We start from the raw sequence: 24,709 nt of genomic DNA on the forward strand, positions 1-24,709 counted from the left end.
TGGATGTTTTACTTCCAACAGTAACAGATAGATGGCGGGAAAATTTGGTCTTTGGCGCGAAATTTAAAATACTTCGTTTTTAGAACATTGGTGTTACAAAAGACATTGTTGGTTGAAATTGTAATAAAAAACTGAAAATTGGTGTTATTTTATAGATTGTGAAAAATATTGCCTCCATTTTTAAACACAACTTACACATTGTTTATTACTAAAGAATAAAGTTGAATATATTCAAGTTCATGAGTTTTTCTTTATTCAATTTAAAGTCAAGGGAGTAGGTTGAATTTAAATTTTCAATTTAAAATTTACTATGACTTGTAAATGCGCATTCCCGCCTTGCACAAACACAGAAAAGGATGTTTATTTATTTTATTTTCCAAATAATCATGACGTTAGACAACAATGGTTTAAATTTATCGGTAGAAATAGCAATGATGCCTTAAGTGGAAAATGTCGGCACTTGCGTCTTTGTAAGGTAATGTCTTGTTTTATTAATGAATGAATAATAGTTATCTAATAACCACTTTGTTTGAAGGATCATTTTTCTCCTAATTGCTTTGGCACAAATGGTAGAAAACTCCCAAATGCAGTTCCTACAATTGGAGCACCAAACCCAATTCAAAAAGAAGTATCCATGTCTGAGAGGAATAAAAGAAAAAACACCGGAAATGATATGGTAAGTTTAGATTTTATAACATCGCAATATTGTTTGGTATCAGGGATGTTTTAGTTATTTTTTGCAATTAATCCCAGGACGAAATGGTAAGACTTTCTAAAGTGCGGCGTTTGGAATCAATTGATGTGGCCCAAAATGTAAATAATCACGATTATGAAACAGATTGAATGTATGTTAAACCTTTTGGCGTTGGTCTAAACTTTGCATTAATATGTTAAAGGCGTCTGTTGACAATTCACGAAAGTGCCACATCGAAACACAGACAGAAACGTTTTCTGATGAGTCAAAGAATGCCTCTGAAAGCCTGAAAATAATTATAAAAGATTTGAAGACTTCAATAGCGGAATTGTCAAAGAAGAATACAGACCTTGAAAAACAGCACGCTAAACTGTTTTCGGAACACGAAAGATCGAGGTACCAATTAGAGAAAGTAATGACGGCCTTTGGCAAACTCTTCACTGCGGATCAAATAAATCACGTTGTAGAACAGCGCAAACGATGCAAACAGTGGTCTCCTCAAGCCATACAATCGTCGTTACAACTTCTATACAATATTGGTACAAATGGGTACAATTTCTTACGTGAGCAAGGCCATTCACTTCCAACAACAAGGTGCCTAAATCAACATCTAGAGATGCTTCAATTTCCGCCAGGTATTCAAAGTGCCACGATGCGCCTGCAGCAAAAACAATCACCCAAAATGACAAAGATAGAAGAAAGTGTTATACTCTTGCTTGACGAAATGCAAATTAAGCGGTCATACGAATATGATGCTGGATTAAAAACTGTATTGGGACATTCAACATTGTCCAACCATGCAGTCGCTACCCAGGGATTAGTGGTAATGGTTCGTTCTGCTTGCTCCAAATGGAAATACCTTCTTGGTTGGCATTTGGTTGGCAACAGTATAGACAGCGGTGATCTGAAGAATTTCATGACGGACTGTATAAAATGCCTTCATGACATTGGATTTAACGTTGTGTCGATAGTAAGTGACATGGGCCCTAAAAATATGGCTATGTATCGTGACCTAGGAATTAAGGTGTCATGTTATGAAAAGAAACACCACTTTACACACCCGTGCAATCCAGAGAACAAGATTTTTGTAGTACCAGATCCACCTCATGTTTTGAAAGGTGTTCGAAATTCTATTCTGGTCAATGTCTCGGAGCTGCCAGAGCAATGTGTTGCGAAATATAATCTTCCTTTCAAAAATGTTGACATTAAGTACTTGAAGCACCTCATACACTTTCAGGCAACTTCAGAACTGAAACTAGCGCCTAAACTTACCCCAACACATGTTAATCCAACACATTATCAGAAGATGAGAGTGCCTCTTGCGCAACAACTATTAAGTGTCGATACAGCTGCTGCGGTGGAAACCGCTGTTCACATTTCCATAGATATGTTTAGAAAAACCGGCCTCTGACATTCTTCAAACTCTAGTGGAAGACATATTTGGTACAGAGGCCGTTTATAGCTTTATGGAAGACCAAAATAGTTCTGGCCACAAGCAAGCAAGGAGTTCTGATTCATGCTGTGATAATTTAGAAGACTTGGTGGAATTCCTTGGACTTGGAGGCTTGGCACAAAAAGACCTAAAAATTACTAAAGTAGAGAGCATAGACCCAAAGGAAAAGGCAAAAGAGTTGACAATTTACCATATAGCAGGATATATTTGTTTTAAACTCCAGAAACAAATTTGCGAATCCTGTTATAACGTAATTTCACATGAAAATAAAACGTACGAATTGCCTTCATCATCAGTTCTTACACAGCACAAGGCTTTTGGTAACCTCAAACAGCCTTCATCGAGACTATTAGACTTCGTTAGCCTGTCTGAACAATTCCTGGACACAGTTCTACAAAACATTACAAGCATGAAATCTCCACTTGAAGAATTAAGTTCTTTCATAACTAGAATGCTCCACAATCAATTGGAGATTGAGCTAAGTTGTTGCAATGTCGAGCGAAAAATTGTAAACTTGTTTGTAAGGCTAAGAATGCACATTAGAAACAAATTCCTTACCTTTAAAATGAAAAAAGATGTTCTACATTACACCAGATCATCAGCTCTGTAATATGCATATTATAAAAGTCGTGTAATGCATTTGGTGCGTGACATGCCACTATTGCCCAAATTCTATAGTACGGTGACACTACAGTCTCAGATTACGCATAATGTTGAGCAGACTCCTAAGCAGACGATCTTAAAAAAAGTATTTTAAATTTCGCGCCAAAGACCAAATTTTCCCGCCATCTACCTATTACTGTTGGAAGTAAAACATCCAGTGGTTACCGCGCATGTCAATGGGCGGGGCTTCACCTTTCCCCACTCGGTCTATATCCCACTCTAGTTTGCCATAGAGGCGCTATCAGACATTACAGCAGACGATGCTTTTGGTGGATTATATCTGGCACCAAAGTCTGCTGGGAATTTTTTTTTGTAAGAAGTTAGAACGGACTAACGGTGGCTACTGAGGTTCGTCTTATCCGATCGCGACATAAATATAAACAATATAATTACTTTATTCAAACAGCTGTAACCGTTGGTATTAAGATAAAAGATAAGACTACATTTTGTGACTTCAAACCTACAAAATAGTCAAATTAAGTCCAAACTAGCAGAGAAACCCAGGTAAGCCAAGGCTTAAATAACAATTTGTGCCCACTGCAATGATTGGGCTCCGGTTTTCAAAAGATAAAAGCAAGGTTTTAAAAGATGCCGAAACACAATGTTATATATGTGTTTTAGGGCCAAAATATTCCGTATTTCTTTTGAATTAATTGACTGCTACAAGAGGTTGGAAACGAAATCACTGTCTCTTACTTTTTTGGGGTTTTAAAAGATCGTGAGTGATTTCTTTTCGCAATCTCTTGTAGCTATCATTTAATTCAAGAAGAAATTTAGAAAAAATTGGCACTGAAACACATTCTAGTTTTTTAATAGTGTACACACGTTACTCGCTGGGCTTTTCATTATCAATTTTAGTCTATTAAAAAAACATTAAAAACCGTTGAAATCCATTTTTAACTCTAAAACTCGTTAAGCCTAGGCTAATTATAAGCAGACGATACGTATTTTTAAAGAGAGGCTCCAGACGCGATTTCCCAGATCTCCTTTCGAGACTTTGCAGCCACGCTATTGGTTGGAAAATAAAGCTCAAATTTTCTACGAGAGGTGGCACTGGCGTAATGATTTTGGTTAATAACCGTGACGTTCGCGGATCCCATTGCCCTCTACATTATGGAAGCTAGCGTCCGAGACTCCTTTGTCATCTGCTCCTGGTTAAGCCAAATGTTTTCTATTTCACGCTTAAATTAATTTAAATTTTAATTAAAGTACTTTAATAGGCGTGAAATCCAAAAGTTTAGGGTAAAATAGATAAAGTTCGTCAAGAATCAAAAACGGCACCAAACATTTCAGCCTGTTGAGAGTTAACTACCGCCTTAAGACTGATGTACAGATATTATACAAAAATGTCTTGGTTTGAACCAAGGCCGAAAAACAAACGAGATGAGTGAGGTTTATCAATTGACTGAAGTTCAGATATTGCAATTTTTCTTTAATTATTATTATTATTAATTTAATCCTTAATCACAATTTATTTCTATCAACTGATTTTACTGTTAATCGATTTATTCCCTCTAAATTTATTCAAAAAATTGCATATCTACGCTTTTTCAAGAACAATTCCATTTTCCGAAAACATTTTACCATGAAATTATTTTGAAGGGATTTCGTATCGGTGTTCACTAACATGTAAGCACCTTGACGGACATAGTTTTAAATGTTAGTGGCCTGACAATTATCTTCAAATTTAAACCACTAGTAGTTTTTTCAACGGTTACAATTTGCTGAGAAGACGGATATTCGATAAAATATGATAAAGTGAATTTATTTTGCACGGACTAATTTATAAAATAATGCCGTTTACTTGAGACATAGGAACAATGTTTGTCCCTTGTGGTTTCTTTTAGTAGGTAGCGCTTCTTTCATGGACTGGAAAAATATTATATAGGCATAACCAAGGTTAAGGTAAAGATTCTATAAAAAGGAAAACTTCTCAGTACCAATGATATTTATATTCTTTTCCTTCGGAATTAATACATAAACCACTCCATTCTAAACCAGTTATGCGAAGGAGGGCACACTAAAGCTCGCCCCCTTCCAAAATTTTCTTAGTATATAAAATTTTGCAATCATCAGTGCTTGCAGAGCCGTCTCAAAACACGCGGTGAGATCCATATCTTTCCACATTGTAAACGTTACGTGACTCTCCTTAATAATCTATGACTACAAAACATTTTCATTTACATGACGGAGGATTATTATGACTTGACATCTTCTAGCGCCGCTCACTAAGTGTTATCGGTGTACACGGCGGTACATTTGAAAGTGATTTCGCGTTATCTTAAAACGTTACACTTGACAGTGCTAAAATTATTACGCGTGATCCATAACCGGTGAACAAGAAGCGCCTACAAAATAGCAAGAAATGGCGACATTTCAAATTTTGGATGAGTTATGACGAAGAAACTCTAGTACGGAGGTAATAGTTCCTCGATAGTGATATCCAAGGTTAAATGCATAAATTCGCGCATCACCCTAATTTTTCCATCCGCTATAAAAATAATTTACATTTTCTTTTCGAATTATGTTAAGGCTTGTTTGCTCTTTTTAGGAAGTCAGCAGAATATTTCAAATATTCATTATTGATCCCTCAATACGTATTCAGTTCAAATAATTAATTTCATGATATAATGTTTTCGGAAAATGGAATTGTTCTTGAAAAAGCGTAGATATGCATTTTTTGAATAAATTTAGAGCGAATAAATCGATTAACAGTAAAATCAGTTGATAGAAATAAATTGTGATTAAGGATTAAATTAATAATAATAATTAAAGAAAAATTGCAATATCTTCAGTCAATTGATAAACCTCACTCATATCGTTTGTTTTTCGGCCTTGGTTCAAACCAAGACATTTTTGTATAATATATTATCGATATTATTTAGGTCTTGATTCTAATCAAGACATTTTTGATTAATACATTTAGTAATTATTTATTTTCCCACAAATACATTAAGTAATTATTTATTTTCCCACGAATACATTTAGTAATTATTTATTTTACCACAAATACATTTAGTAATTGTTTATTTTCCCACAAATACATTTAGTAATTATTTATTTTCCCACAAATACATTTAGTAATTATTTATTTTCTCACAAAAACATTTAGTAATTATTTATTTTCCCAAAAATACATTTAGTAATCGTTTATTTTCCCACAAATACATTTAGTAATTATTTATTTTCTCACAAAAACATTTAGTAATTATTTATTTTCCCAAAAATACATTTAGTAATCGTTTATTTTCCCACAAATACAATTGGTAATTATTTATTTTCCCACAAATTCATTTAGTAATTATTTATTTTCTCACAAAAAACATTTAGTAATTATTTATTTTCTCACAAATACATTTAGTAATTATTTATTTTCTCACAAATTCATTTAGTAATTATTTATTTTCTCACAAAAACATTTAGTAATTATTTATTTTCCCACAAATACATTTAGTAATTATTTATTTTCTCACAAATACATTTAGTAATTATTTATTTTCCATTTATTTCTCAGAATACATCAATAAATATCTATGAAGTAATTTATGTATCTCGTTAACAAATTCTTACGCCTATTTTCGAATTAAGAGTCATCGCAGTTTTACAAAAATTTAGAATTCCAATATTCTAAGTAATTAAGTAGTATAAACAATTAACTTTGGATTCCCTAATTGGAACGCACTATCAAATTTTGAAAAAGACTGTTTTCATTCGCCGACAGAAGAATTTGTTTACGGTTACAATTTTTGTAAGAACTTCTATTTTGTTTCACTCTGAACTTTGGTCAGTTGAGTATTTGTCGAAGATTGCGTTAGCTATTTTTACACGCCATTATAGTAACTTTAGCTTATGGTCATTTCCAAGTGTCACTTATTTAAATAAACTTGGTTTCATCCTCGAACGACAATAAATGAAATAGGCCCTAGCTTAGTATCACCAAAAGTGGATGAGGGGAAAGTTAGAAAGTGGCCAGAGGTCGCGAGGCATCAGAGTTTCGCCATGATTGGCCGTTCAATCGGCGTAGCTCTATTAGGCTTATTCACTCCCTAAAAGTAGGGTTTGTGCTAGTTAGCGGTTACCGTCGTCCGCTATTGTGTATGCTAAGTTGAATTCGGTCGAATACGGCCTCGCTCCATGTCTTAAAATTTGTAATCTTTGCTTACGGGTTGTGTACAATTTTGATGTGTCATTTAACCATGAAGATACCTATGCTTTGTGCAAATAAATACTAGTCTGAACCGACTTTTAGCCATGTGTTTGTTCGGATCGCAATCGTTTTAAATCAGTTTCCGGTTTAGAGTTCCGTTGCGAGGGTTTACATTCCCAACAATCCTCGTTTAAGCTTAATGATGTGCAGTGGTTCTCGAAACTGGAATCTTGTCAGTAGCTCGACGGTGAAGACGAAAGAAGCGACTCCAAGCATTGCCGCCCACAATCTGAACTTGGCTTCAATGTCCTTGAACCCGAGTACGTGTACTTCATTCTCAGCCGTCGAATGTTGAGGTTCCAATTCGATGTGAAAGTCTCTCTCGAACAAGCGGTGATACGATGTGATTTGGCCGGTTTCCACGAAACTCCGCAATCTGCAATCACTAAATGGTGAGATACTTTAATTTTTCAATAGCCCTTCCAAAATGTTTTGAAAAAATGTTCTTAGTCTGAGTCAGTTCAGTTCTTCCTACAAACAGGAAGTAGTTTCCCCGCATAGCCTAGGCTGCGTTCAGTAACCGGCATCAAAAACATCGATGACTAAAAGATGACATCGATGTCTTACTGAACGGTTTTTCGCGTCTTTGGGCGTGACGTCATGATGCTCATCGGATGCCCATCAGAAAAATCAGCTGTGAGAGGAGCTTTTTTGATGAGCATCGGATTCATGACGTAAATTTCGTCATTTTGCGCGGCGGAATAAAAAAAATGGAGGGAACTACATCCCAATCTCCAATTTTAAATAATGAAGAATTGACAACTATTATCCTTATGGATAATAATACTAAAAAGCAATATATTATTTCGGTAAAAAAATGGATTCTGACAGAATTTTGATTTAATTGATAACTTTAAGTATAATATCTTTGTAAATAGTTTGGATTTATTATTTAAGCCTCTGCCATAACGTTATCATAATATCGTCGCCATTATGAAAAGCATCGATTACACAAAATTGTGCCGTTCAACAACTGCAACGTCATCATGACGTCAAAAGAACATCGATGTTTTTCCTGATGAGTGTTACTGAACGCAGCCCTAGTTCACAACCTAGATATGACGTTTTTAGCTCCAAGTGCGCATGCGCGAAGAACAACAAGATGCACAAGGCAGTCAAACTTTTTGGAAGGGGCTATTCCGTAACTCAAATCAGGTTGCAAAATTTGTCCGCGTGATTAATGCTGACTTTATTTGATAGTTTCAAGGTACACGCGACACTTTTGGTCGGGACTTGAAAAATGATATTCCCCAAAGATTTCAAGTGACACTATGAAGAGTTGACGATAATTATACCGCTTTCGAATAAAATACGCGAGTTACTAAATGAATTCGGGTGGATTTCTCAGGCGCGTAGCGATATAAACATTTAACAAAAACCCTCATTTAAAGCGTGTTTCGTGATTTGCACGTTTCTCATTTGGACTTTGTTGACAGCGGATTACCAAATGAGCAATTGATTGGTTTAGCGGTGTCAAAATTAAGCGGTGCTATGAAAATGGTCTGTGGGATCAATGGGCAGTTGGAAGTGGAACTGCTAAAAATTTACATTCAACTACGCATCGGTTCCACGAGCAATAACGTAACGCGATACGTAGCTCTTGAACTCGCCATTACGCGCTCGGGAGTAGTTGTATAATAATTAGCATTTTTCCAGCGTTATTAGACAATGCTCGTGAACGCCAGTTGAGGTATAGAATTATGGAAGAAGACTCAAGTAGCACGAAAACGCAGACTATTCGTGCATAAAGAAAGTTAACGAACCTTTGGTTGATGATCTTCAGAGCTTTCGGATTCATTGTTGCATTGTTAAATAGGAGCCCTAGCGGTTGTTCCAAGTACTTGGCCGAACCAAGATGAAGACGCGGTAGTTTCAGCTTCTGCTCATTCGAGAGTATATGCAAGGCCATCTGTAAAAAAAGTATATCTGCAAACCATTTTTGCTTTCCTGACGGTAAGTCTCTCGGTTCAAGGCGTTTTGCTCGCTGATTCCAGAGAGTTTTCATTTCATCGTCAGTCTGTTAGGATTGAAATTTTATTAATGGACTTTGGAAATGAGATTAAAGAATTTAAAAATCTCCACCGATTGTTTAACGCTGTCTTCTATTAAGCCAGAAATTGAAACGTTGACGTCGGGTACTTTCAATAAATCCAGAATTCCGTTAATGTTTTCTCTTTTCTGAGATGAGAAATTGGCTTTCAAGACTCTGTTGAACAAATTGACGAAGACCACTACTATCAAGAGATAAACTCCAACGGTGAAGCGAATCGCCAGTGACGAAGGAATATCGAAGCCTGCACCAACACAAACCAATAAAAAAATTGAGTGGTTGAAAGCCACTGACTAAAACCATTTACTGTAATGGACGTGTGGGTGTGTCTGTGTGCATTATTGCACCCAAGTTTGCAAATCGAAGAAAAAGTGTTCGAAATTACTGGACCGCATTCATACTTCAGGGAAATTCCAAATTAGCTATTCCGCGTTTAATAGTGGCTTTAAAGTATAAGGGCGCTTTTTTTAGAACTCCGCAATATGTCTCCATGTTGTCAACGCCATTATCCTCGGAACTTTCGTGTTAAATCTTATTATATCCAACACTTTGTTTATAAATAATCGTTTATCCACTAATTTACGGAAAAAAGGGTTATTTTTTTATTTTAACTTATTTAATTTTAACTTTGCGCGTCCCCCATAGATGGTGTGTAAAATTTATATTTTATACGGCATCTTTCGTGTTTTGTGTTTACGCGTGCGACGGAGCGAGACAGCAAGGGGGGGGGGTGGGCTCACGCTCCCTTCGAAATTTTTTCTCTCTCCAACAATTCGCTTGCGTGACGTCACACTAGACCATCGCGGCTCTGCTTGGCATAGGAATCAGGGCGCGCGCTTTAAATTTTGTAACTAACTGCCCTTAATTTCTAAAATTTGAAAAGCCCGACCCGGCCCGGCCCGGCCCGATAAGACTCTACCTTTCCCAAAATGGCTCCGAAATAAAGAAAGAGTTTTTGAGCAGCGAAGGACATCATTGATCCTGGAATTCCCTTGACTCGCTTGTGAATGATATCAATCATCGTTAAGACTCCCATGACGCAAAGCAACCCGCTCCAAATCTGAAAAAGTGTTTTCAGAGAAGCAACGATTAAGAATTACTTTGCAAATAAATAGATGGCTCTGAAGCAAAGGGATTAACCTTAACATCACCGGCACTAACAACAGAGTTCTTGAATACACTTCACATACTAGAGAATGTAGACGCCTGCCTTTACGTAGCCCCATTTGTTGCCCCCCCTTTTCTATCTATCTCGTTCCTCTAGATGGTACCGTGCCTGAAGGGGGAAAATATGGTTGGGGGGGGACGGCACGTACCACGTGATATTGTTGGCGGGAAATTTGAATTTATTTTTGGTGTATCGGTATGAAGTCACGTGACTTGTCGATGGTGACTACATTCAGTGTCCATAGTGGTATTGTAGGATATTGTGTACATTTAGGGGATGACTTATTGGTAATTCTATAGGTTCTGTAGGCCCTTTCTACACCATCCTGTAATGCTATTCTCTTTATGATTTTGAGGTATCTCCATGTATGTTTATGTCATACTAAAGAACTAGTTTTAATTGAGATATGGTTTACATTGAAAAGGGTACAAATTAAGCTACGATGATGTTCTAGGTGTACTCCTTTTGTGTATTGGTTATTGAGTTACTGGGTTAGAACAATAGTACATTATAGTATCAAAAAAGAAGAAATACGGCAGTTTTTACACAACTTGATAGCTGGTAATTAGTTAAAATGAACAAATATTACTATAAAATATCATAAAATGCTGATCCTAACTCAAGTATACTCGAATATGGCTAGACTATTTCATATATTTTCTATTAAGCACACATTTTAAGTGATATTTTTACGAAAAAAGAATTACATATTACGTAACACATGATTTGTTACAAACCTTGTCAACAACCTTTCTCTCCAGTGTTCGGAAGTGAAATGACTCTCTATAGTTTACAAAATTCCCTTTTGGACACCCAACAGGTATATATTATATGACATTAAGGGGGAGGATGAGGTAGAACTTGATTCATAACAAAAGAATTTATCCCCATCTGTTTCTATTTATACGTAAAAACATTCAAACGTGTTTAAAGGGCTTTGGGGGGGGGGTGGCAGTGCCACTAGATTCCTTGCATTGCTATCAATGTAATTTATTTTTCATTAATTGGACCACCCACCAGGTTTTATTAAAGGGGCAGGGTTAAACCTTTATCCCCATCTAGTTTTTATTTATACGTAAACATGTCCAGGCGTGTCTTAATGGCTTTTTGGGGGGGGGGTCGAACCATTTGTATTGAATCAATGAAATTTATATTTAGAGTGATTTATAACTCACACAAATGTGTTATGTCCAAGTTTATGTCATTGAGGTGAGCGGTGACACATCCTACAATGGGGTTCAAGCATTTAATTGATTACAGGTGGTTGCCCCGAGGGTATTATTAGGACAAGTCTCAACAAGTTTAAGATGTTTCCGTTGCGTCAACAGAAAGGCCATATATCATTAAACCGAAGCATTAACTATACTATATTTATCAAAATTATCGGCAACGTAATCAAAAATTTGTGGAAAACGTAAAACGGTATTGAAAGAAGCATCATTCACAACGCATTTCGTGTTAGAAGTAAAAAACAATCGAAACGTTTTTGATCAACTACGTTACAATTGACCGACACTAAAACGATAATTTACATTTCCTAAAATCGCATAGGAATACATGGGGAAATGAATGATCCACCGCAACGAAAACAGTCATGTACATTGCATTTTAACAACACGAAACCAGTCATTTGAAAAACATTTCAAATGATTAAAAACGTTTCGATAAATTTTAGCTAAATTTGTCAAAATTACTCTATGTTTCACCAAAAACACTTTTGATTTAGCAAAATTCCACCAATTGTTTTCTATTTAAATAAAAATTTATTACCTCTTGACCCCCCCTCTTCGCAGAAACTAGTATAGCAACCTTTTACTATAACAAAGACTAAGCTAATTAAGTATTTCTAGGGAAACGTCAATCAATTCGAGCACGAGTATTAAAATACCAAAGTATATGTTTACAATGCCGAATCATTTACATAGTTTCACACTAGAATTTCACTGCTATTTACACTGTTCTAGGGAAAAACACAGATTTTAACTAACACCTTTAGAAAAGACATACATCCCTATATACTAAAACAGAATATAGCACCAGCGAAAAGTTCAAAGTACAACACAGAGTGTCATTTAGCTAATGCCAGTGCATGAATCATGGATTTCTACCAATAGAAGGAAATATTGTACGCAACATTTTTCTATAAAAATGCTTATTTGGGTTTCCTAAATTCCCCAAAGAATTGCATACAAAATTTGAAAAAGTACTGACTTGAGTTAATCCAGCTCACTTTGTTTCTTTAGTTGCCTTAAAAGGACGAAACGAGTCATTTGAAAAACAGTTCACATGACTAAAAACGTTGCGATGATTTTCGCAATATTTATCAAAATGATTCGATGAAAAGCATATTTTCATTTATTTCAGAATCATTAATTTCAATACATAACTAGATGGTGTTACAGACTTAAGGAATTTAATTTTCTATACCTCAAAACTAGCTTTACTCTTATCGTTGCAATTTATTCATTTATTTATTTAAAGGGATAGAATCGGCTTTATCTGAGTTGGTCACACTAACATTGGTTTTCTATAAATTAACCACCCCTAAAAACATGGGGGTCAGTAGAAATCGCGAGAAAAATTTATTAATTAAAATAAACGTGAATAAAAATTGAAATTTTGAACGCCAGATTTAAAATCGGCCACCATTTTCAACCCATTACCTACGTAGGTAAAGTTCGGCCTCTGATTGGTTGGTAGTAGTTGGAATGAAAACTGTCGTTTAAGGAGTAAAAAGTAGTAGGAACGAGAATCTAGGTCAGCTTGCCTGGTGAATCGTCGTCTGCTTATATGCTTAAGAATGTCAGACGAGAAAGTATTTCTGATCATTCCGGTCCTGAATCTGAGGATGAAAGTTCGAACTCTGATTCTTTGGATTCAGAAAATTCGGAACAATTTATAATAAACGAATCTGAGGGTAGTTCTTCTGAAGTAGAAGAATTTGGTGTTCAGCCATACCAATTCCCGTCAATCTGTATCATACTGCGCTCACAGAATGAATCCCCCTACCAGTAGGAAAAACACTACGGAGAAATTGGTAGAGACGAACTAGTAACGTTTTTCGGTGGTTCAGCTCTGTGTCACCAGGTGCCCTCATGATCGCAAAACAAGAGCATCTTGGATCTTTTAATCGTAATTTAAAAATCATTAATTAAACTAAAATATAAAAACATATATATTTTCAGAATCCTTATTTGTCTATCTATCGAAATAAATTAACCTTATAGGGATTTATTGCAATGAAATTAAAAGAAAGTATCCCTTTAATAGGGCTCTAGGGATAGGGTCGTGAAGCCGCCAGGGCTTGGGTACGACCCCCTTCCTGGGCACAAGAGTCTAGATACAATACGAGAGTATATACAAACGGGGAATATTACAAACAGAAACGTACAAATGAACTAACAAAAGAGAGAAATCTTACGAAATGGTTAAATTTAAACATTCAGTTATGTCATTAAAAATGTTCCGTAATAATACATTTGAATATCATGAAAAATACTGGTTTCTACACCAATAAATACAAAATTTGACTCCTGCTTTGACTAAATTTAATATAACACTATTATTAGTGGTTAGGGTCGCTTATTCTTGAGATGTTCAGACTTTAGGGTGTTGCTTCCCTCGATTGTTGTCTGATGCTCATAGATTTTTTTTAGTTACATTGGAATTTATTGTCCTTTCTTTAATTTAACCACCCACTTGGTTTTATGAGTGTTAGGGGGAAGAGGTCGAACTTGATCCATAACAAAAGGATTTATCCCCATCCGTTCTTATTTTTACTTAAACACGTCGATCCCTACGTGTCTTAATGGGTTTAGGGGCATGGCCGAACCATTAGTATTGTTATGGATGGAATTTATTTTGTGATTTATTGCTTTGTTAGTTGGTGACTCTTCCTACCACGAAACATTTGATTCTAGGTGTTTGCCTTGAAGGCATTATCCTGACAAGTTTGAAAGGATATTTTTGGTGCGCTAACCGAAACCATGAAAATATATGAGTATTTTTCCAGAACTATAGGCTAGGAGACTAGTCTAATTTCGTTCTTTTTTTAAAGATGCACGAAATAACTCTCTTTTATCATCTTTAACGTAGCAAATAATGTAACAAAGCTATCCTAAATACCCCATTTTACCTTCAATCTGACAGCTAAATCAAAAACTTTCAGTGCTTACAAGTAAACGCTGTATCAATCTAGGATTAATCAAAATATTTGTTAAAAAACAGTACATTTTTTAACCTTTTTTATCGCAAACCATACAATATATTGTGATTTTCACGCTTGATGAAGTCTCTTAAGCAGATCTTAAATACTGGTTGGGGGTTCAACATTGTTAACAAGTTGGGTAGAGTAAAACAGTCCTTGCCAGATATTTACGCCCATACAGAACTTTGACGAGATTAAGATTGATTTTGCAGAAAAATCATGCTCAAATCCTTGTTTGTTTCAGTCATTCTCACAAAGTCCCTGATTTTTTAGTGAGGTTAACAGGTTTATTTAATTAGGGTTTACAAATAAACGTTAGAAGACGAAACGTTGTTGTGTGCCGTTTTTATTAATGAATGATAAGAGAAATCCCTTGACTCTATCGCCCCCATGATACGAATGCTTTAACACTTTTAAATTTAAGTGCTTCAAAGTCTTAATCCCTCGTTAGACGGACAGTGACCTTTTTCAGACAAAACCATAATTTTATTTTGGAATACTGGAATTATTTGTCCATATAGGACCAAATTGCTCTGGGTTTAGCTTTCTTTATTTACAAACCTTTCACAATCAATTGTGTCCCTTTTAAAGGTACTACAGTCTATCACTACACTAGCCAGTAGCGAAAATTATCATTAATCACAAATTAATCCAATCAATAGCATTTCGGAGTTATACGCCTTTTGTTATGCCAGTTTTGTATACACATCGGTGGAGAAAGGTCTTTTGTTCTAATCCATGCGAAAGGCGTCTAATGTTTGCTATTCGACTTGTTTTGAGAATTTTGATCCGCAGATAAACCTTTTCATAACGAATACTAGCTCAATTGGCGCTGTCTCTACTATAAAACTTTCGAAATTTAGCCTCTCAAGGAGTTAAATATGTTATATTTAAATGCCTAGTTGCTACCGGGTTGATTAAAAATATTTTATTGCCTATTCCGTAAACACGTTCAGGCAAGGGCTTTTGGAGGTGGTTGACCCGTGCTATTGCATTGTTATGAACGGAATTTATTTTGAGATTCATTGCTTTTTTAATTGTGTAGGCTGACTTCTCTCCTACACAATCATAGTGTGATTCATGACTGTGAGAAACTATCTTGTCATAGGTTAGAATTTTTTGGAAAAGTGTACAAGGGTTTTTATGACCTGTTAGAGAAATTTGGAACGTTCTTATTTAACAGACTTGAAGATAACAAAGGATACTTTCTCATTTGAGAATCTCCAGAAATGCTTTACACACCATGTTTTTTATTTATTACCCCAATAAAATTGTCCCTTATTTGCAGTGTTTATAACAAAATTCTATTCATAGGCCGCTCTTTTGTTGACAATTTATTTGACATAAAGCAAATCCAACGTTCTTTAGTTATAAAATCGGTAAACTATTAACAAGCGTGTGTCAGAAATGCATTGTGAGAAAGCATCTGGTGACTGATAAGCAATAAATCAGGCTATTGTTATACGATTGAGGAATGTGGGCGTGTCTATTAAGAAATTTAGTATAAAACCGATTAAGGAAAGGATCAAAATATGCAGTCGATCTTCAAACACCGAGAGATAAACATGGATCCTGAAACTCTTAGTACAACTTTGAACGAACTGACTATAAATAGACCTTGGCCGTTACGTTTAATATACGAGTTTTATTTCTTCCTATGCGACTATCTGCGAATAGATCCGGGATACGGACCGCAGACTCTGCCACAACTCGTAGTACAGGGTGACTTAAATGCTATTCGAGCTTGCCTCGACTTACTCGATTATATGAAAACAGTCGCTCGAGAACCAGAGGACTGTAATACTGTAGATGAATTGGAAAACTTAAGGAATCTAATTCCTAGTACCTTAAGAACTGAATACGTTGATCGCCTGGCGAAACGACAAGAAGAAATTGAGCTTGGTATACAAGACGCACTAATCGCCGACTTCAACAGCTCGCAATATGACAAAGAAATAGCCTCATTTTTAGACGGAAAAGATCAAGGACCTTCCGCAGAGGAGACACTATTGAACGATACCTTAGCGAGGGAGCACGGTTCTGAAGAAGCGCTTTCTGACTATGATATCGACGTACAATGGGGAGGAGGAGAAACGGACCAGCCCACACTATAGAAACTATAGAGAGTCATTTCACATCCGAACTCTGGAGAGAAAGGTTAGTGACAAGGTTTGTAACAAATCATGTGTTACCTCCGATGCACGTTACGTAATATGTAATTCTTTTTTCGTAAAAGTATCACTTAAAATGTGTGCTAAATAGAAAATATATGAAACAGTCAAGCTATATTCGAGTATACTTTTGTTAGGATCAGTATTTTATTATGTTTTATAGTAGTATTTGTTCATTTTAACTAATTACCAGCTACCAAGTTGTGTAAAAACTGCCGTATTTCTACTTTTTTGATACTAAACTGTACTATTGTTCTAACCTAGTAACTTAATAACCGATACTCAAAAGGAGTACACCTAGAACCGCATCATAGGGTTAGTTGAAACGTTTTTCAATGTAAACCATATATCAATTAAAACTTGTTCTTTAGTATGACATAAGCATACACGGAGACCTCAAAATCACACAGAGAATAGCATTACAGGATGGTGTAGAAAGAGCCTAATGAACCCATAGAATTACCACTAAATCATACCATAAATGTACACACTAGCCTAAAGATATACCAAAATAATACCACTAGATCTACGGGGCTCTGACTGTCGTCACCATCGACAAGTCATGTAACGTCATACCAATACACTAAAAAATAAATTCAAATTTCCCGCCAGCAACATCACGTGATACGTGACGTCATCAATCCCCAGCAACCATCTTTTCCCCCTTCAGGCACGGTACCATCTAGAGAGAAGAACGAAAAGTGGGGGATGAGAAATGAACCCCTCCTCCCAGCTACACTAAGTACAACCGTATACGGACAAGATTGTCCGTATACGGGCGTCTATATTATCTCACCGTTGACGTCATGCATAATTTATTTGATCTTAAAAACCACGTGACATTGACGTATTTTGCGATCTGCGCCGCGACTCCCGCGACCTATGCGCGGTGATCCTGAATGTAAACAGGATACGTCGTCTGAACGAGTTCACCTAGGATTACGTTTCAAAAAAAAAGGCGAAAATACTTGGAGACTGGTTTCAGTTAAGAACTCGATAGTATTATTCTCACAGGTTGGAATACCAATTTAATTCCTTCAACTCTTCACCAAAGTATCAGTATCCCTATGCAAAGTCTTAGGTTTTAAGGGTATGTAAACGTCATCTTTTCTCGAAATTATTATAGCATTCGTTTTCAATACTGAAATTCGAGCTACACTAACTTCTAAATCGTCGACTTTAGTTACAGTTAGTGAAATTTCCGCTTCACAAACGTCGTTAACGTCAAACTGTTCCAACTTCTCGCACTTCTCGATCATTTCGGAGCTAAAACTGATGCAGGCGACAGCTTAAAAGGTCATGATCTCGATCTGTCCCACACATTCGCATAACCAATGAGACGCGGGGAAGGAGGAGCAGGTGCTTTAAAGGTTTTTGGCACTTCCCCTCACGGTCAATCAGATATTTGTGTGGGGTCTATGGCCTCTTAAAGATTCCAAGTAGTAAATCTTTGTATTCCTGTCCAAACCAAGACGTTTTTTTTATAATATCTGTAATATCAGTCTTAATGTAATTAAAATATGAATAATTTTATTTTTGCTTTGCCGTCATACATTTGGGGTTGACCTATTTCTAATTGATTAAAGAAGTACTTAAGTATCGTTAATTATATTTAACTTATATCCAATAACATGGATTTCGATAAGCATATAATGTCCTCAAATTACAACCTCTATACTGTTTGGTAAACACCTCAACGGAAATATTTCACGTGTCTACCATTGTGATTCAGGCACCCGATTACCGAGGAATATTGGAAACACTTCCCCATTTTTCCTGATTCCACTTTTATTGAAGTGCATCCCACAAATAACGCTTGATTTTTCTGGTTACCAAATTGTCGCTTTCTTAAGGTGCGTTTTCAAAGGCGCGTGTTGAGGGTAAAAATCGAGCGGGTGCGAGAAAAAATTATAAATTCTCGCACCCGCTCCGCGAGAAGCCGTTTTCATTAAAGCGATATTTTTTGCGGGTGCGAGTAAAAACCGCGAGCGGGGAAAAAAATCGCTACCCGCTCCGATTAGATTCAATTAGATATTCTCGCGAAGCGTTTTTCTTTCTCGCTTAATGTTTGTGATGTCCTATTTTTCGTAGCCAATAGGAGCGTCGAAAACTTTGGCGCGTGTTTTAAGTGCAGCGCGAGACTTAAAAGTCTACGTTTTAAGCCTAATTATTCCGAGTTTTAAAAGTGAATATAAAAATGGGTAAACAATTAATTATATGACTAATTCGAGCTGATAATAAAGGAGTTTTAGATGAAAAGAAAGAAAAATTGATAGATATAGTTAGAAAAAAAGAGACATTATATGGAGCTTATGGACACACAGATTTAAAGAAAGAATAAACGGATGGATGTAGCGACGAAAATGGAGATGAATAGTACGTTTTTTTTGTGATATAGGTGTTTTTCTTCAGCTAAAATGATTATTATTTAGAAAACGAATGTAAAACATTTAGTGAAAAATTAGGCTTAACGATCTTTCTGTGCACGTTTATCGCGCACATGAAAACGGCTGGCAAAAAAATATCGTTAGCGCAAGCGATAGCAAGAAAAAGAAAATTTCTTGGTGAGAAAAAAAATTCGCGCGGTCCCCTTCTCGCTAAAAAGTACCCTCAACACGCCTCTTTGAAAACCCCCCTTGAGGCATGCTCGCTAGGTCGTAACAATCAGAGCCGCCTTAATAACTTCTCCGAATCCGTTCAATTCACTCATTTCTTATAATAGGATCAGTGGAAAGCTTATAAAAAGTGGCTTTCTTATCCACTAATGAACGATGGTTAAATGCCACTGTGATACCTATATAAACTTATGTGATATTTTATTTGAAAGGTTTGTCAGATCCCTAATGGTAAACTATACCAAAGCTATTAGTGATGTTAAAGAAAAGGAAAAAAGTGCAAGCAAAAACCCATATCTCGAAAATACGCTACGTTGTGATTCAAATTTAAAAAAATCTTATGCAAGGTATCAAATCAATCAAAACCCTTATTTTGAAAATATTAATTTGTGTTGTGATAAAAAAGAAGAAAAAATACTTTATTAAACACTGTAAAGAAGATAAAGACAAATATATTGTCATTAATTGTATTACTTCTAAAAAACTGCCTTACTTTTTTCCAAAGAAAAAAACCGGAAACAAATGAAGAACAACTATAGTAAGCTTTCATCTATAAGCTATTTCATTAGTTTTGAAGTTCCCACCATAAAATTTTCCCCCTAAGCGTGCCATCTAGCGGTCATTAAAAAATCGGTATGCCGCGTAGCTTTCTACCTATAGGCCTTTATTAATACAAGTCGGCTATGGTCGAACTATCGTCGATTAGTAACCATTCAGTTGAATAGTAATTTGATTTTATCAATTAATAACTAATATTTTAATGTGAAAAAAACGAAAAACAAAACTTGGATACAGAGCGCGAGAATAAAAAAATATGGGCCCGAGACGGGGTAGAGGAGAGAGGTAGGCCCGTGCCTTCCTCGTACAAGTGAAGTTTTTCTACTACCCTTTTCTACAACGAAGTTTTCCTGTCTTCAATGAGAACGTTTTGTCATTTTTTTAGGTAATGTTAAAGGGTAAGTATTTCAATATGAAACAAAACATTCCTAATTAAATTTTTGTACAGAGTTGTGACACACACAAATATAGTTTACAAACAAAAATAGGATAATTAAGCAAATAACCAATAGATTAGTTAATTAGTTCTTTTTTTGGTTTAAGTTAGGTAAAACAAAACGTTTACGTTTCTTGCAAGAGTTTGTGTAGAATCATTTTTAACCTTATCAGCACTTGAGATTATAAAGATATTCAACGAGACAATCCGTTGCAAAGAGCAGTGGTCGATTCTTGAGAAATAATTTAGACACTTCCATTGAAAGCAGGTCCAGCCCTTGTCAGCTCTGGGCCTAAATAAATATTAATAAACACCTATAACTATCATAACTTTGAATTATTTATGTCCTTAATTGTTGTAAGAAGACCTTCTCCTTTGTGGCCTTTTGGGAAGAGATATTTTGTAATTAAATTATACTTGTATTAATACAATAAAACAGTTAATTGACGCAAGATGTTGATCATTGTAGTTAAAATTAATTTAACTATAAAATTCCATTTATTTGAACTACAAACAAATTTAATTCTTAAAAATAAAATAACCTTTCTCTGGTTTCTAGGAATTGGTTGGACTTAAAACGTGATACTTTTAATTCGGTCGTTTGACACCAGAGACGTCCAACCTCAAAGCGGATGTACTTTTAACACGATATTAAACAATTAAATCATCTATTTCTAATGGAAAAAACTTTATTCAGAGTTTTTCATACTTAGGCCTCCGTATAAATTTCAGATTTGACGCGGAAAGAGAACTCAAGTTCCGTGACTTTAAAAAAGGTTTCTTTTTCAAAAGCTTCTGGGCATAACTTTAAATTTTCAGTGGTTTTTTTTAAACAAAACCCAAGTTATTTTTTCACAATTTTGAATAGGCAAGAAAACATTTGAAAATCTATTTGTGCACTTCTAATACTGATAACGAGAGAGATAAGATTACAAGACACGTGATTGACGTCACACGTTCGTTGCTGACTCGATAAGGCCACGCCATTTTCCCATTTTGAAGAGAGACTCTCCAATTGGAAGGTTGCATTTCATGAGCTCTGAAACATTTGTTCTCACCAAAAACATCTCTGTAAAAATATGCCAAGTTGTTTGGCCGTAAAAAGAAGTGAGACCTAAAATACGGCCAAGTTATTATCTCCAGTTGAACCAACATTTTATTCGACTTAAACCTTCTCAAGAACGTTTTTCTGACTTGGCCATTTGCATATCAAGGATTCGTTTAATTCCAGATATGGATCGAAATTAAAATTTTAAATCAAATTGGTTAAATATTCTTGATAAGCCTTTGTGGTTAAACTTGTAATTTCCGTTATTAACCTTCACGGGTGCAAAGAAGAAGGATGCAAGTTTGGAATGCTAATGGCCAAGTCAGAAAAACATTCTTGAGAAGTTTTAAGTCGAATAAAATGTTGTTTCACCTGGAGATAATAACTTGGCCGTATTTTAGATCTCACTTCTTTTTACGGCCAAACAACTTGGCATATTTTTACAGAGATGTTTTTGGTGAGATTTCACTCCATTTTGTACGTGCATGTTCTTGTAGATTTATAGAAGTAGGATTATGCAGTGAAATAAACATTTGTACTTTTAGATTTTTATTTGTTCTTTCCAAGAGTTTTACTTGGCTTTGCCTTTTTCAACTTTTTGCATTCAACTTTCTTTTTTTTTCTCAGGCTGTGATAATTGTTAACCGTATTTCTATTCGAAGAACACAATATTGTGGCAAGTAACACTTTTAATCAACAGAATAGATTTAAGAAAAACTAAATGAATCAAAACACGCTTAGAACCATTTCAGACGAAATGAAAAGGAAATGAGTAAAAAATTTAATTACTAAAACATTAACATAAATTTTGCAATAATACGAAAGAATCATATTAGTAAAAAATATTAATATTAAAAGACGAAAAAATTAAATTATAATGTCCTATTACGAGGGGATATAAATTATAAAACCCCCATTTCAGGGGCTAACAGGGGAAAATTCCCGCTTTTGGGACTTTTTCCTTTCTATGTATGCTAAGTCCTACTTGTATGCCAAATTTTATCATTCCCGCAACACCGGAAGTGCCCTAGAGGTTTAGATGATGACTCTAACTCTAAACCCCCATTTCAGGGGCTAAAAGGGGAAAACTCCCTTTTTTGGGACTTTTCCCTTTCTTTGTATGCTAAGTCCTACTTGTATGCCAAATTTTATCATTCCCGCTACACCGGAAGTGCCCTAGAGGTTTAGATGATGACTCTAATTTTAAACCCCCATTTCAGGGGCTAAAAGGGGAAAACTCCCGCTTTTGGGACTTTTTTCTTTCTTTGTATACTAAGTCCTACTTGTATGTCAAATTTTATCATTCCCGCAACACCGGGAGTGCCCTAGAGGTTTAGATGATGACTCTAATTCTAAACCCCCATTTCAGGGGCTAAAAGGAGGAAAACTCCCGCTTTTGAGACTTTTCCCTTTGCTTGTATGCTTAGTGGTACAAGTATGCCAAATTTCATAATTCTAGCACCACCGGAAATGCCCTAGAGGTTTTGATGATGTGTCAGTCAGTCAGTCAGTCAGTCTCATAATGTGTCATTTTCACATAGGATTATCACAGAAACCAAATGAGTTAGAAAGCTGGAAGTTGGAGGACTTCCTAGGATTAACACTGTGCCCTTGAGGTGCAAATATGAGTGGTGTACTAATCCCCAGTACCGAGTTACGAGGGAGTGAAAATGAGGCTGAAATGTTTCGGGTAAAGGATTGCTGGTAGTGCACGACAACTTGGCGGGTGCACTGCCGTGCACCCAGATGTCATAAAAATTCGCGCGGGTGAGGACTGGGGGGGGGCTGATGACGTAGAAATTGAGGCAATTGTTTTATTTTCGCGCGCGCTATTAAAAATTACTACTCGATCACGTGAAAAACTTCAACCCCCCTCTGAATTTGCCTCAAATTCTACGTCACAAACGCGCGTGCCAGGCTGGTACTATTTCAGACGAGGAATAAATGTTGTGCGCGTTTTAAGGTGAGTGAAATATCAAGGAAGCGTAAGCTTCTATTATAAATCCATGCTTAGGCAGACTATTGAGTGAGTCTATGCAATGGGTGATTGTAAAAGCTTGAAGGATAGATGGATCAGTGTTGGAAATAAGGATTTTTTTAAAACAGGACCTGTGGCCTAGGTATTTTAATTAAAATAACTGGCCACGGTGCCACTCACTGTAAACGTACAAGGGCAGTGAACGCAATGTCATGGATAATTGGAATCGTAAAGTGGACTGTAAAAGATACGGCTTTGATAGTTTAAAATCGTGGCAGGTTTGTTTGAAATTGACTATAAAGCTCGGGTTCTAAAACGAATTGTAAGCCGTATCTTATAAGAATTAGTAGAAGTGTAGAACCATTTTTAACCTCGTCCTAGAAGTGAAAAATTTCGCATTTCAGGCAAAAAATTGTTTTATAATAGATTAATACTAATAAAGACTGAAGGAACAGATATTATATAAAAAAGGACTTGGTTTGTCCAAGCCTAAAAAACAAAACGATAAGAGTTTTTTCCAGTTGACTGATGCGCGGATATTTTATTTTTCTATATAATTTTAAAGACAATCCGTATTTTACTACTCTTTAGAATTTAATTCAATCTCCTGATTTTACTGGTAATGGATTTATTTCCTATAAATTAATTGAAATAAAAAAATTGCTTATCTCAGATTTTTCAACAACAATTCCATTTTCGTAAAATTTTATCATGAAAAATCTGAGATAAGTAATTTTTTATTTCAATTAATTTATAGGAAATAAATCCATTACCAGTAAAATCAGGAGATTGAATTAAATTCTAAAGAGTAGTAAAATACGGGTTGTCCTTAAAATTGTATAGAAAAATAAAATATCCGAGCTTCAGTCAACTGGAAAAAACTCTTATCGTTTTGTTTTTCAGGCTTGGGTAAACCAAGTCCTTTTTTATATAATATCTGTTCCTTCAGTCTGCATTTGTATTAATCTATTATAAAACAATTTTTGCCTGAAATGCGAAATTTTTACTTCTAGGACGAGGTTAAAAATGGTTCTACACTTCTACTAATTCTTATAAGACACGGCTCACAATTCGTTTTAGAACCCGAGCTCGTTTGTTTTTTAGGCTTGAGCAAACCAAGTCCTTTTTTATATATTAATATATCGTGTCCAAAAGTGGTTACTATACATACTTCTCAAGTGCAACCGTTTATGTTACACTTTTGTTGAACCTTTTCGGTGTCAAAGTCCTTGCTACATATAAAATCTGCAATAATATCTCCAACAAAACTAGGAGGCACAACTACTTATCTTCGCTAGACCTTATGCTCAAATCGCTCTCACACTGGGAGCATTTCCTAATTTCTTAGAAATGCAAAGCATTGAGTGGAATTCAAGCTTGAAGCTTCAGCAATAAAACGTTTACGTGAGCCTGGCCAATTGGTTCAACATTCTTTCCTGTAACACTAAGTTTTTGGATGAA

General features: G+C 35.6%; 1 protein-coding gene across 1 annotated transcript; it reads right to left on the reverse strand.

Annotated features, from left to right (window-relative positions):
• Positions 1 to 230: 230 nt before the first annotated feature.
• On the reverse strand, positions 231 to 3,035 carry LOC149666966 (uncharacterized). The gene is made up of 11 exons (XM_089841562.1): positions 2,941 to 3,035; positions 2,706 to 2,885; positions 2,451 to 2,625; positions 2,338 to 2,387; positions 1,967 to 2,258; positions 1,755 to 1,877; positions 1,440 to 1,680; positions 1,258 to 1,352; positions 1,044 to 1,134; positions 857 to 980; positions 231 to 638 (listed from the first exon to the last, which is right to left on the reverse strand). Exons 3-5 carry the CDS (start codon positions 2,589 to 2,591, stop codon positions 2,159 to 2,161), a joined length of 291 nt encoding a protein of 96 aa, XP_089697688.1. The 5' UTR covers positions 2,592 to 2,625; positions 2,706 to 2,885; positions 2,941 to 3,035; the 3' UTR covers positions 231 to 638; positions 857 to 980; positions 1,044 to 1,134; positions 1,258 to 1,352; positions 1,440 to 1,680; positions 1,755 to 1,877; positions 1,967 to 2,158.
• Positions 3,036 to 24,709: the final 21,674 nt, after the last annotated feature.

The sequence above is a fragment of the Phalangium opilio genome, unplaced genomic scaffold (assembly GCF_054372755.1).
Source record: "Phalangium opilio isolate 3A_F unplaced genomic scaffold, DU_Popi_V2 ptg000060l_1, whole genome shotgun sequence".
Lineage (NCBI taxonomy): Eukaryota > Metazoa > Arthropoda > Arachnida > Opiliones > Phalangiidae > Phalangium > Phalangium opilio.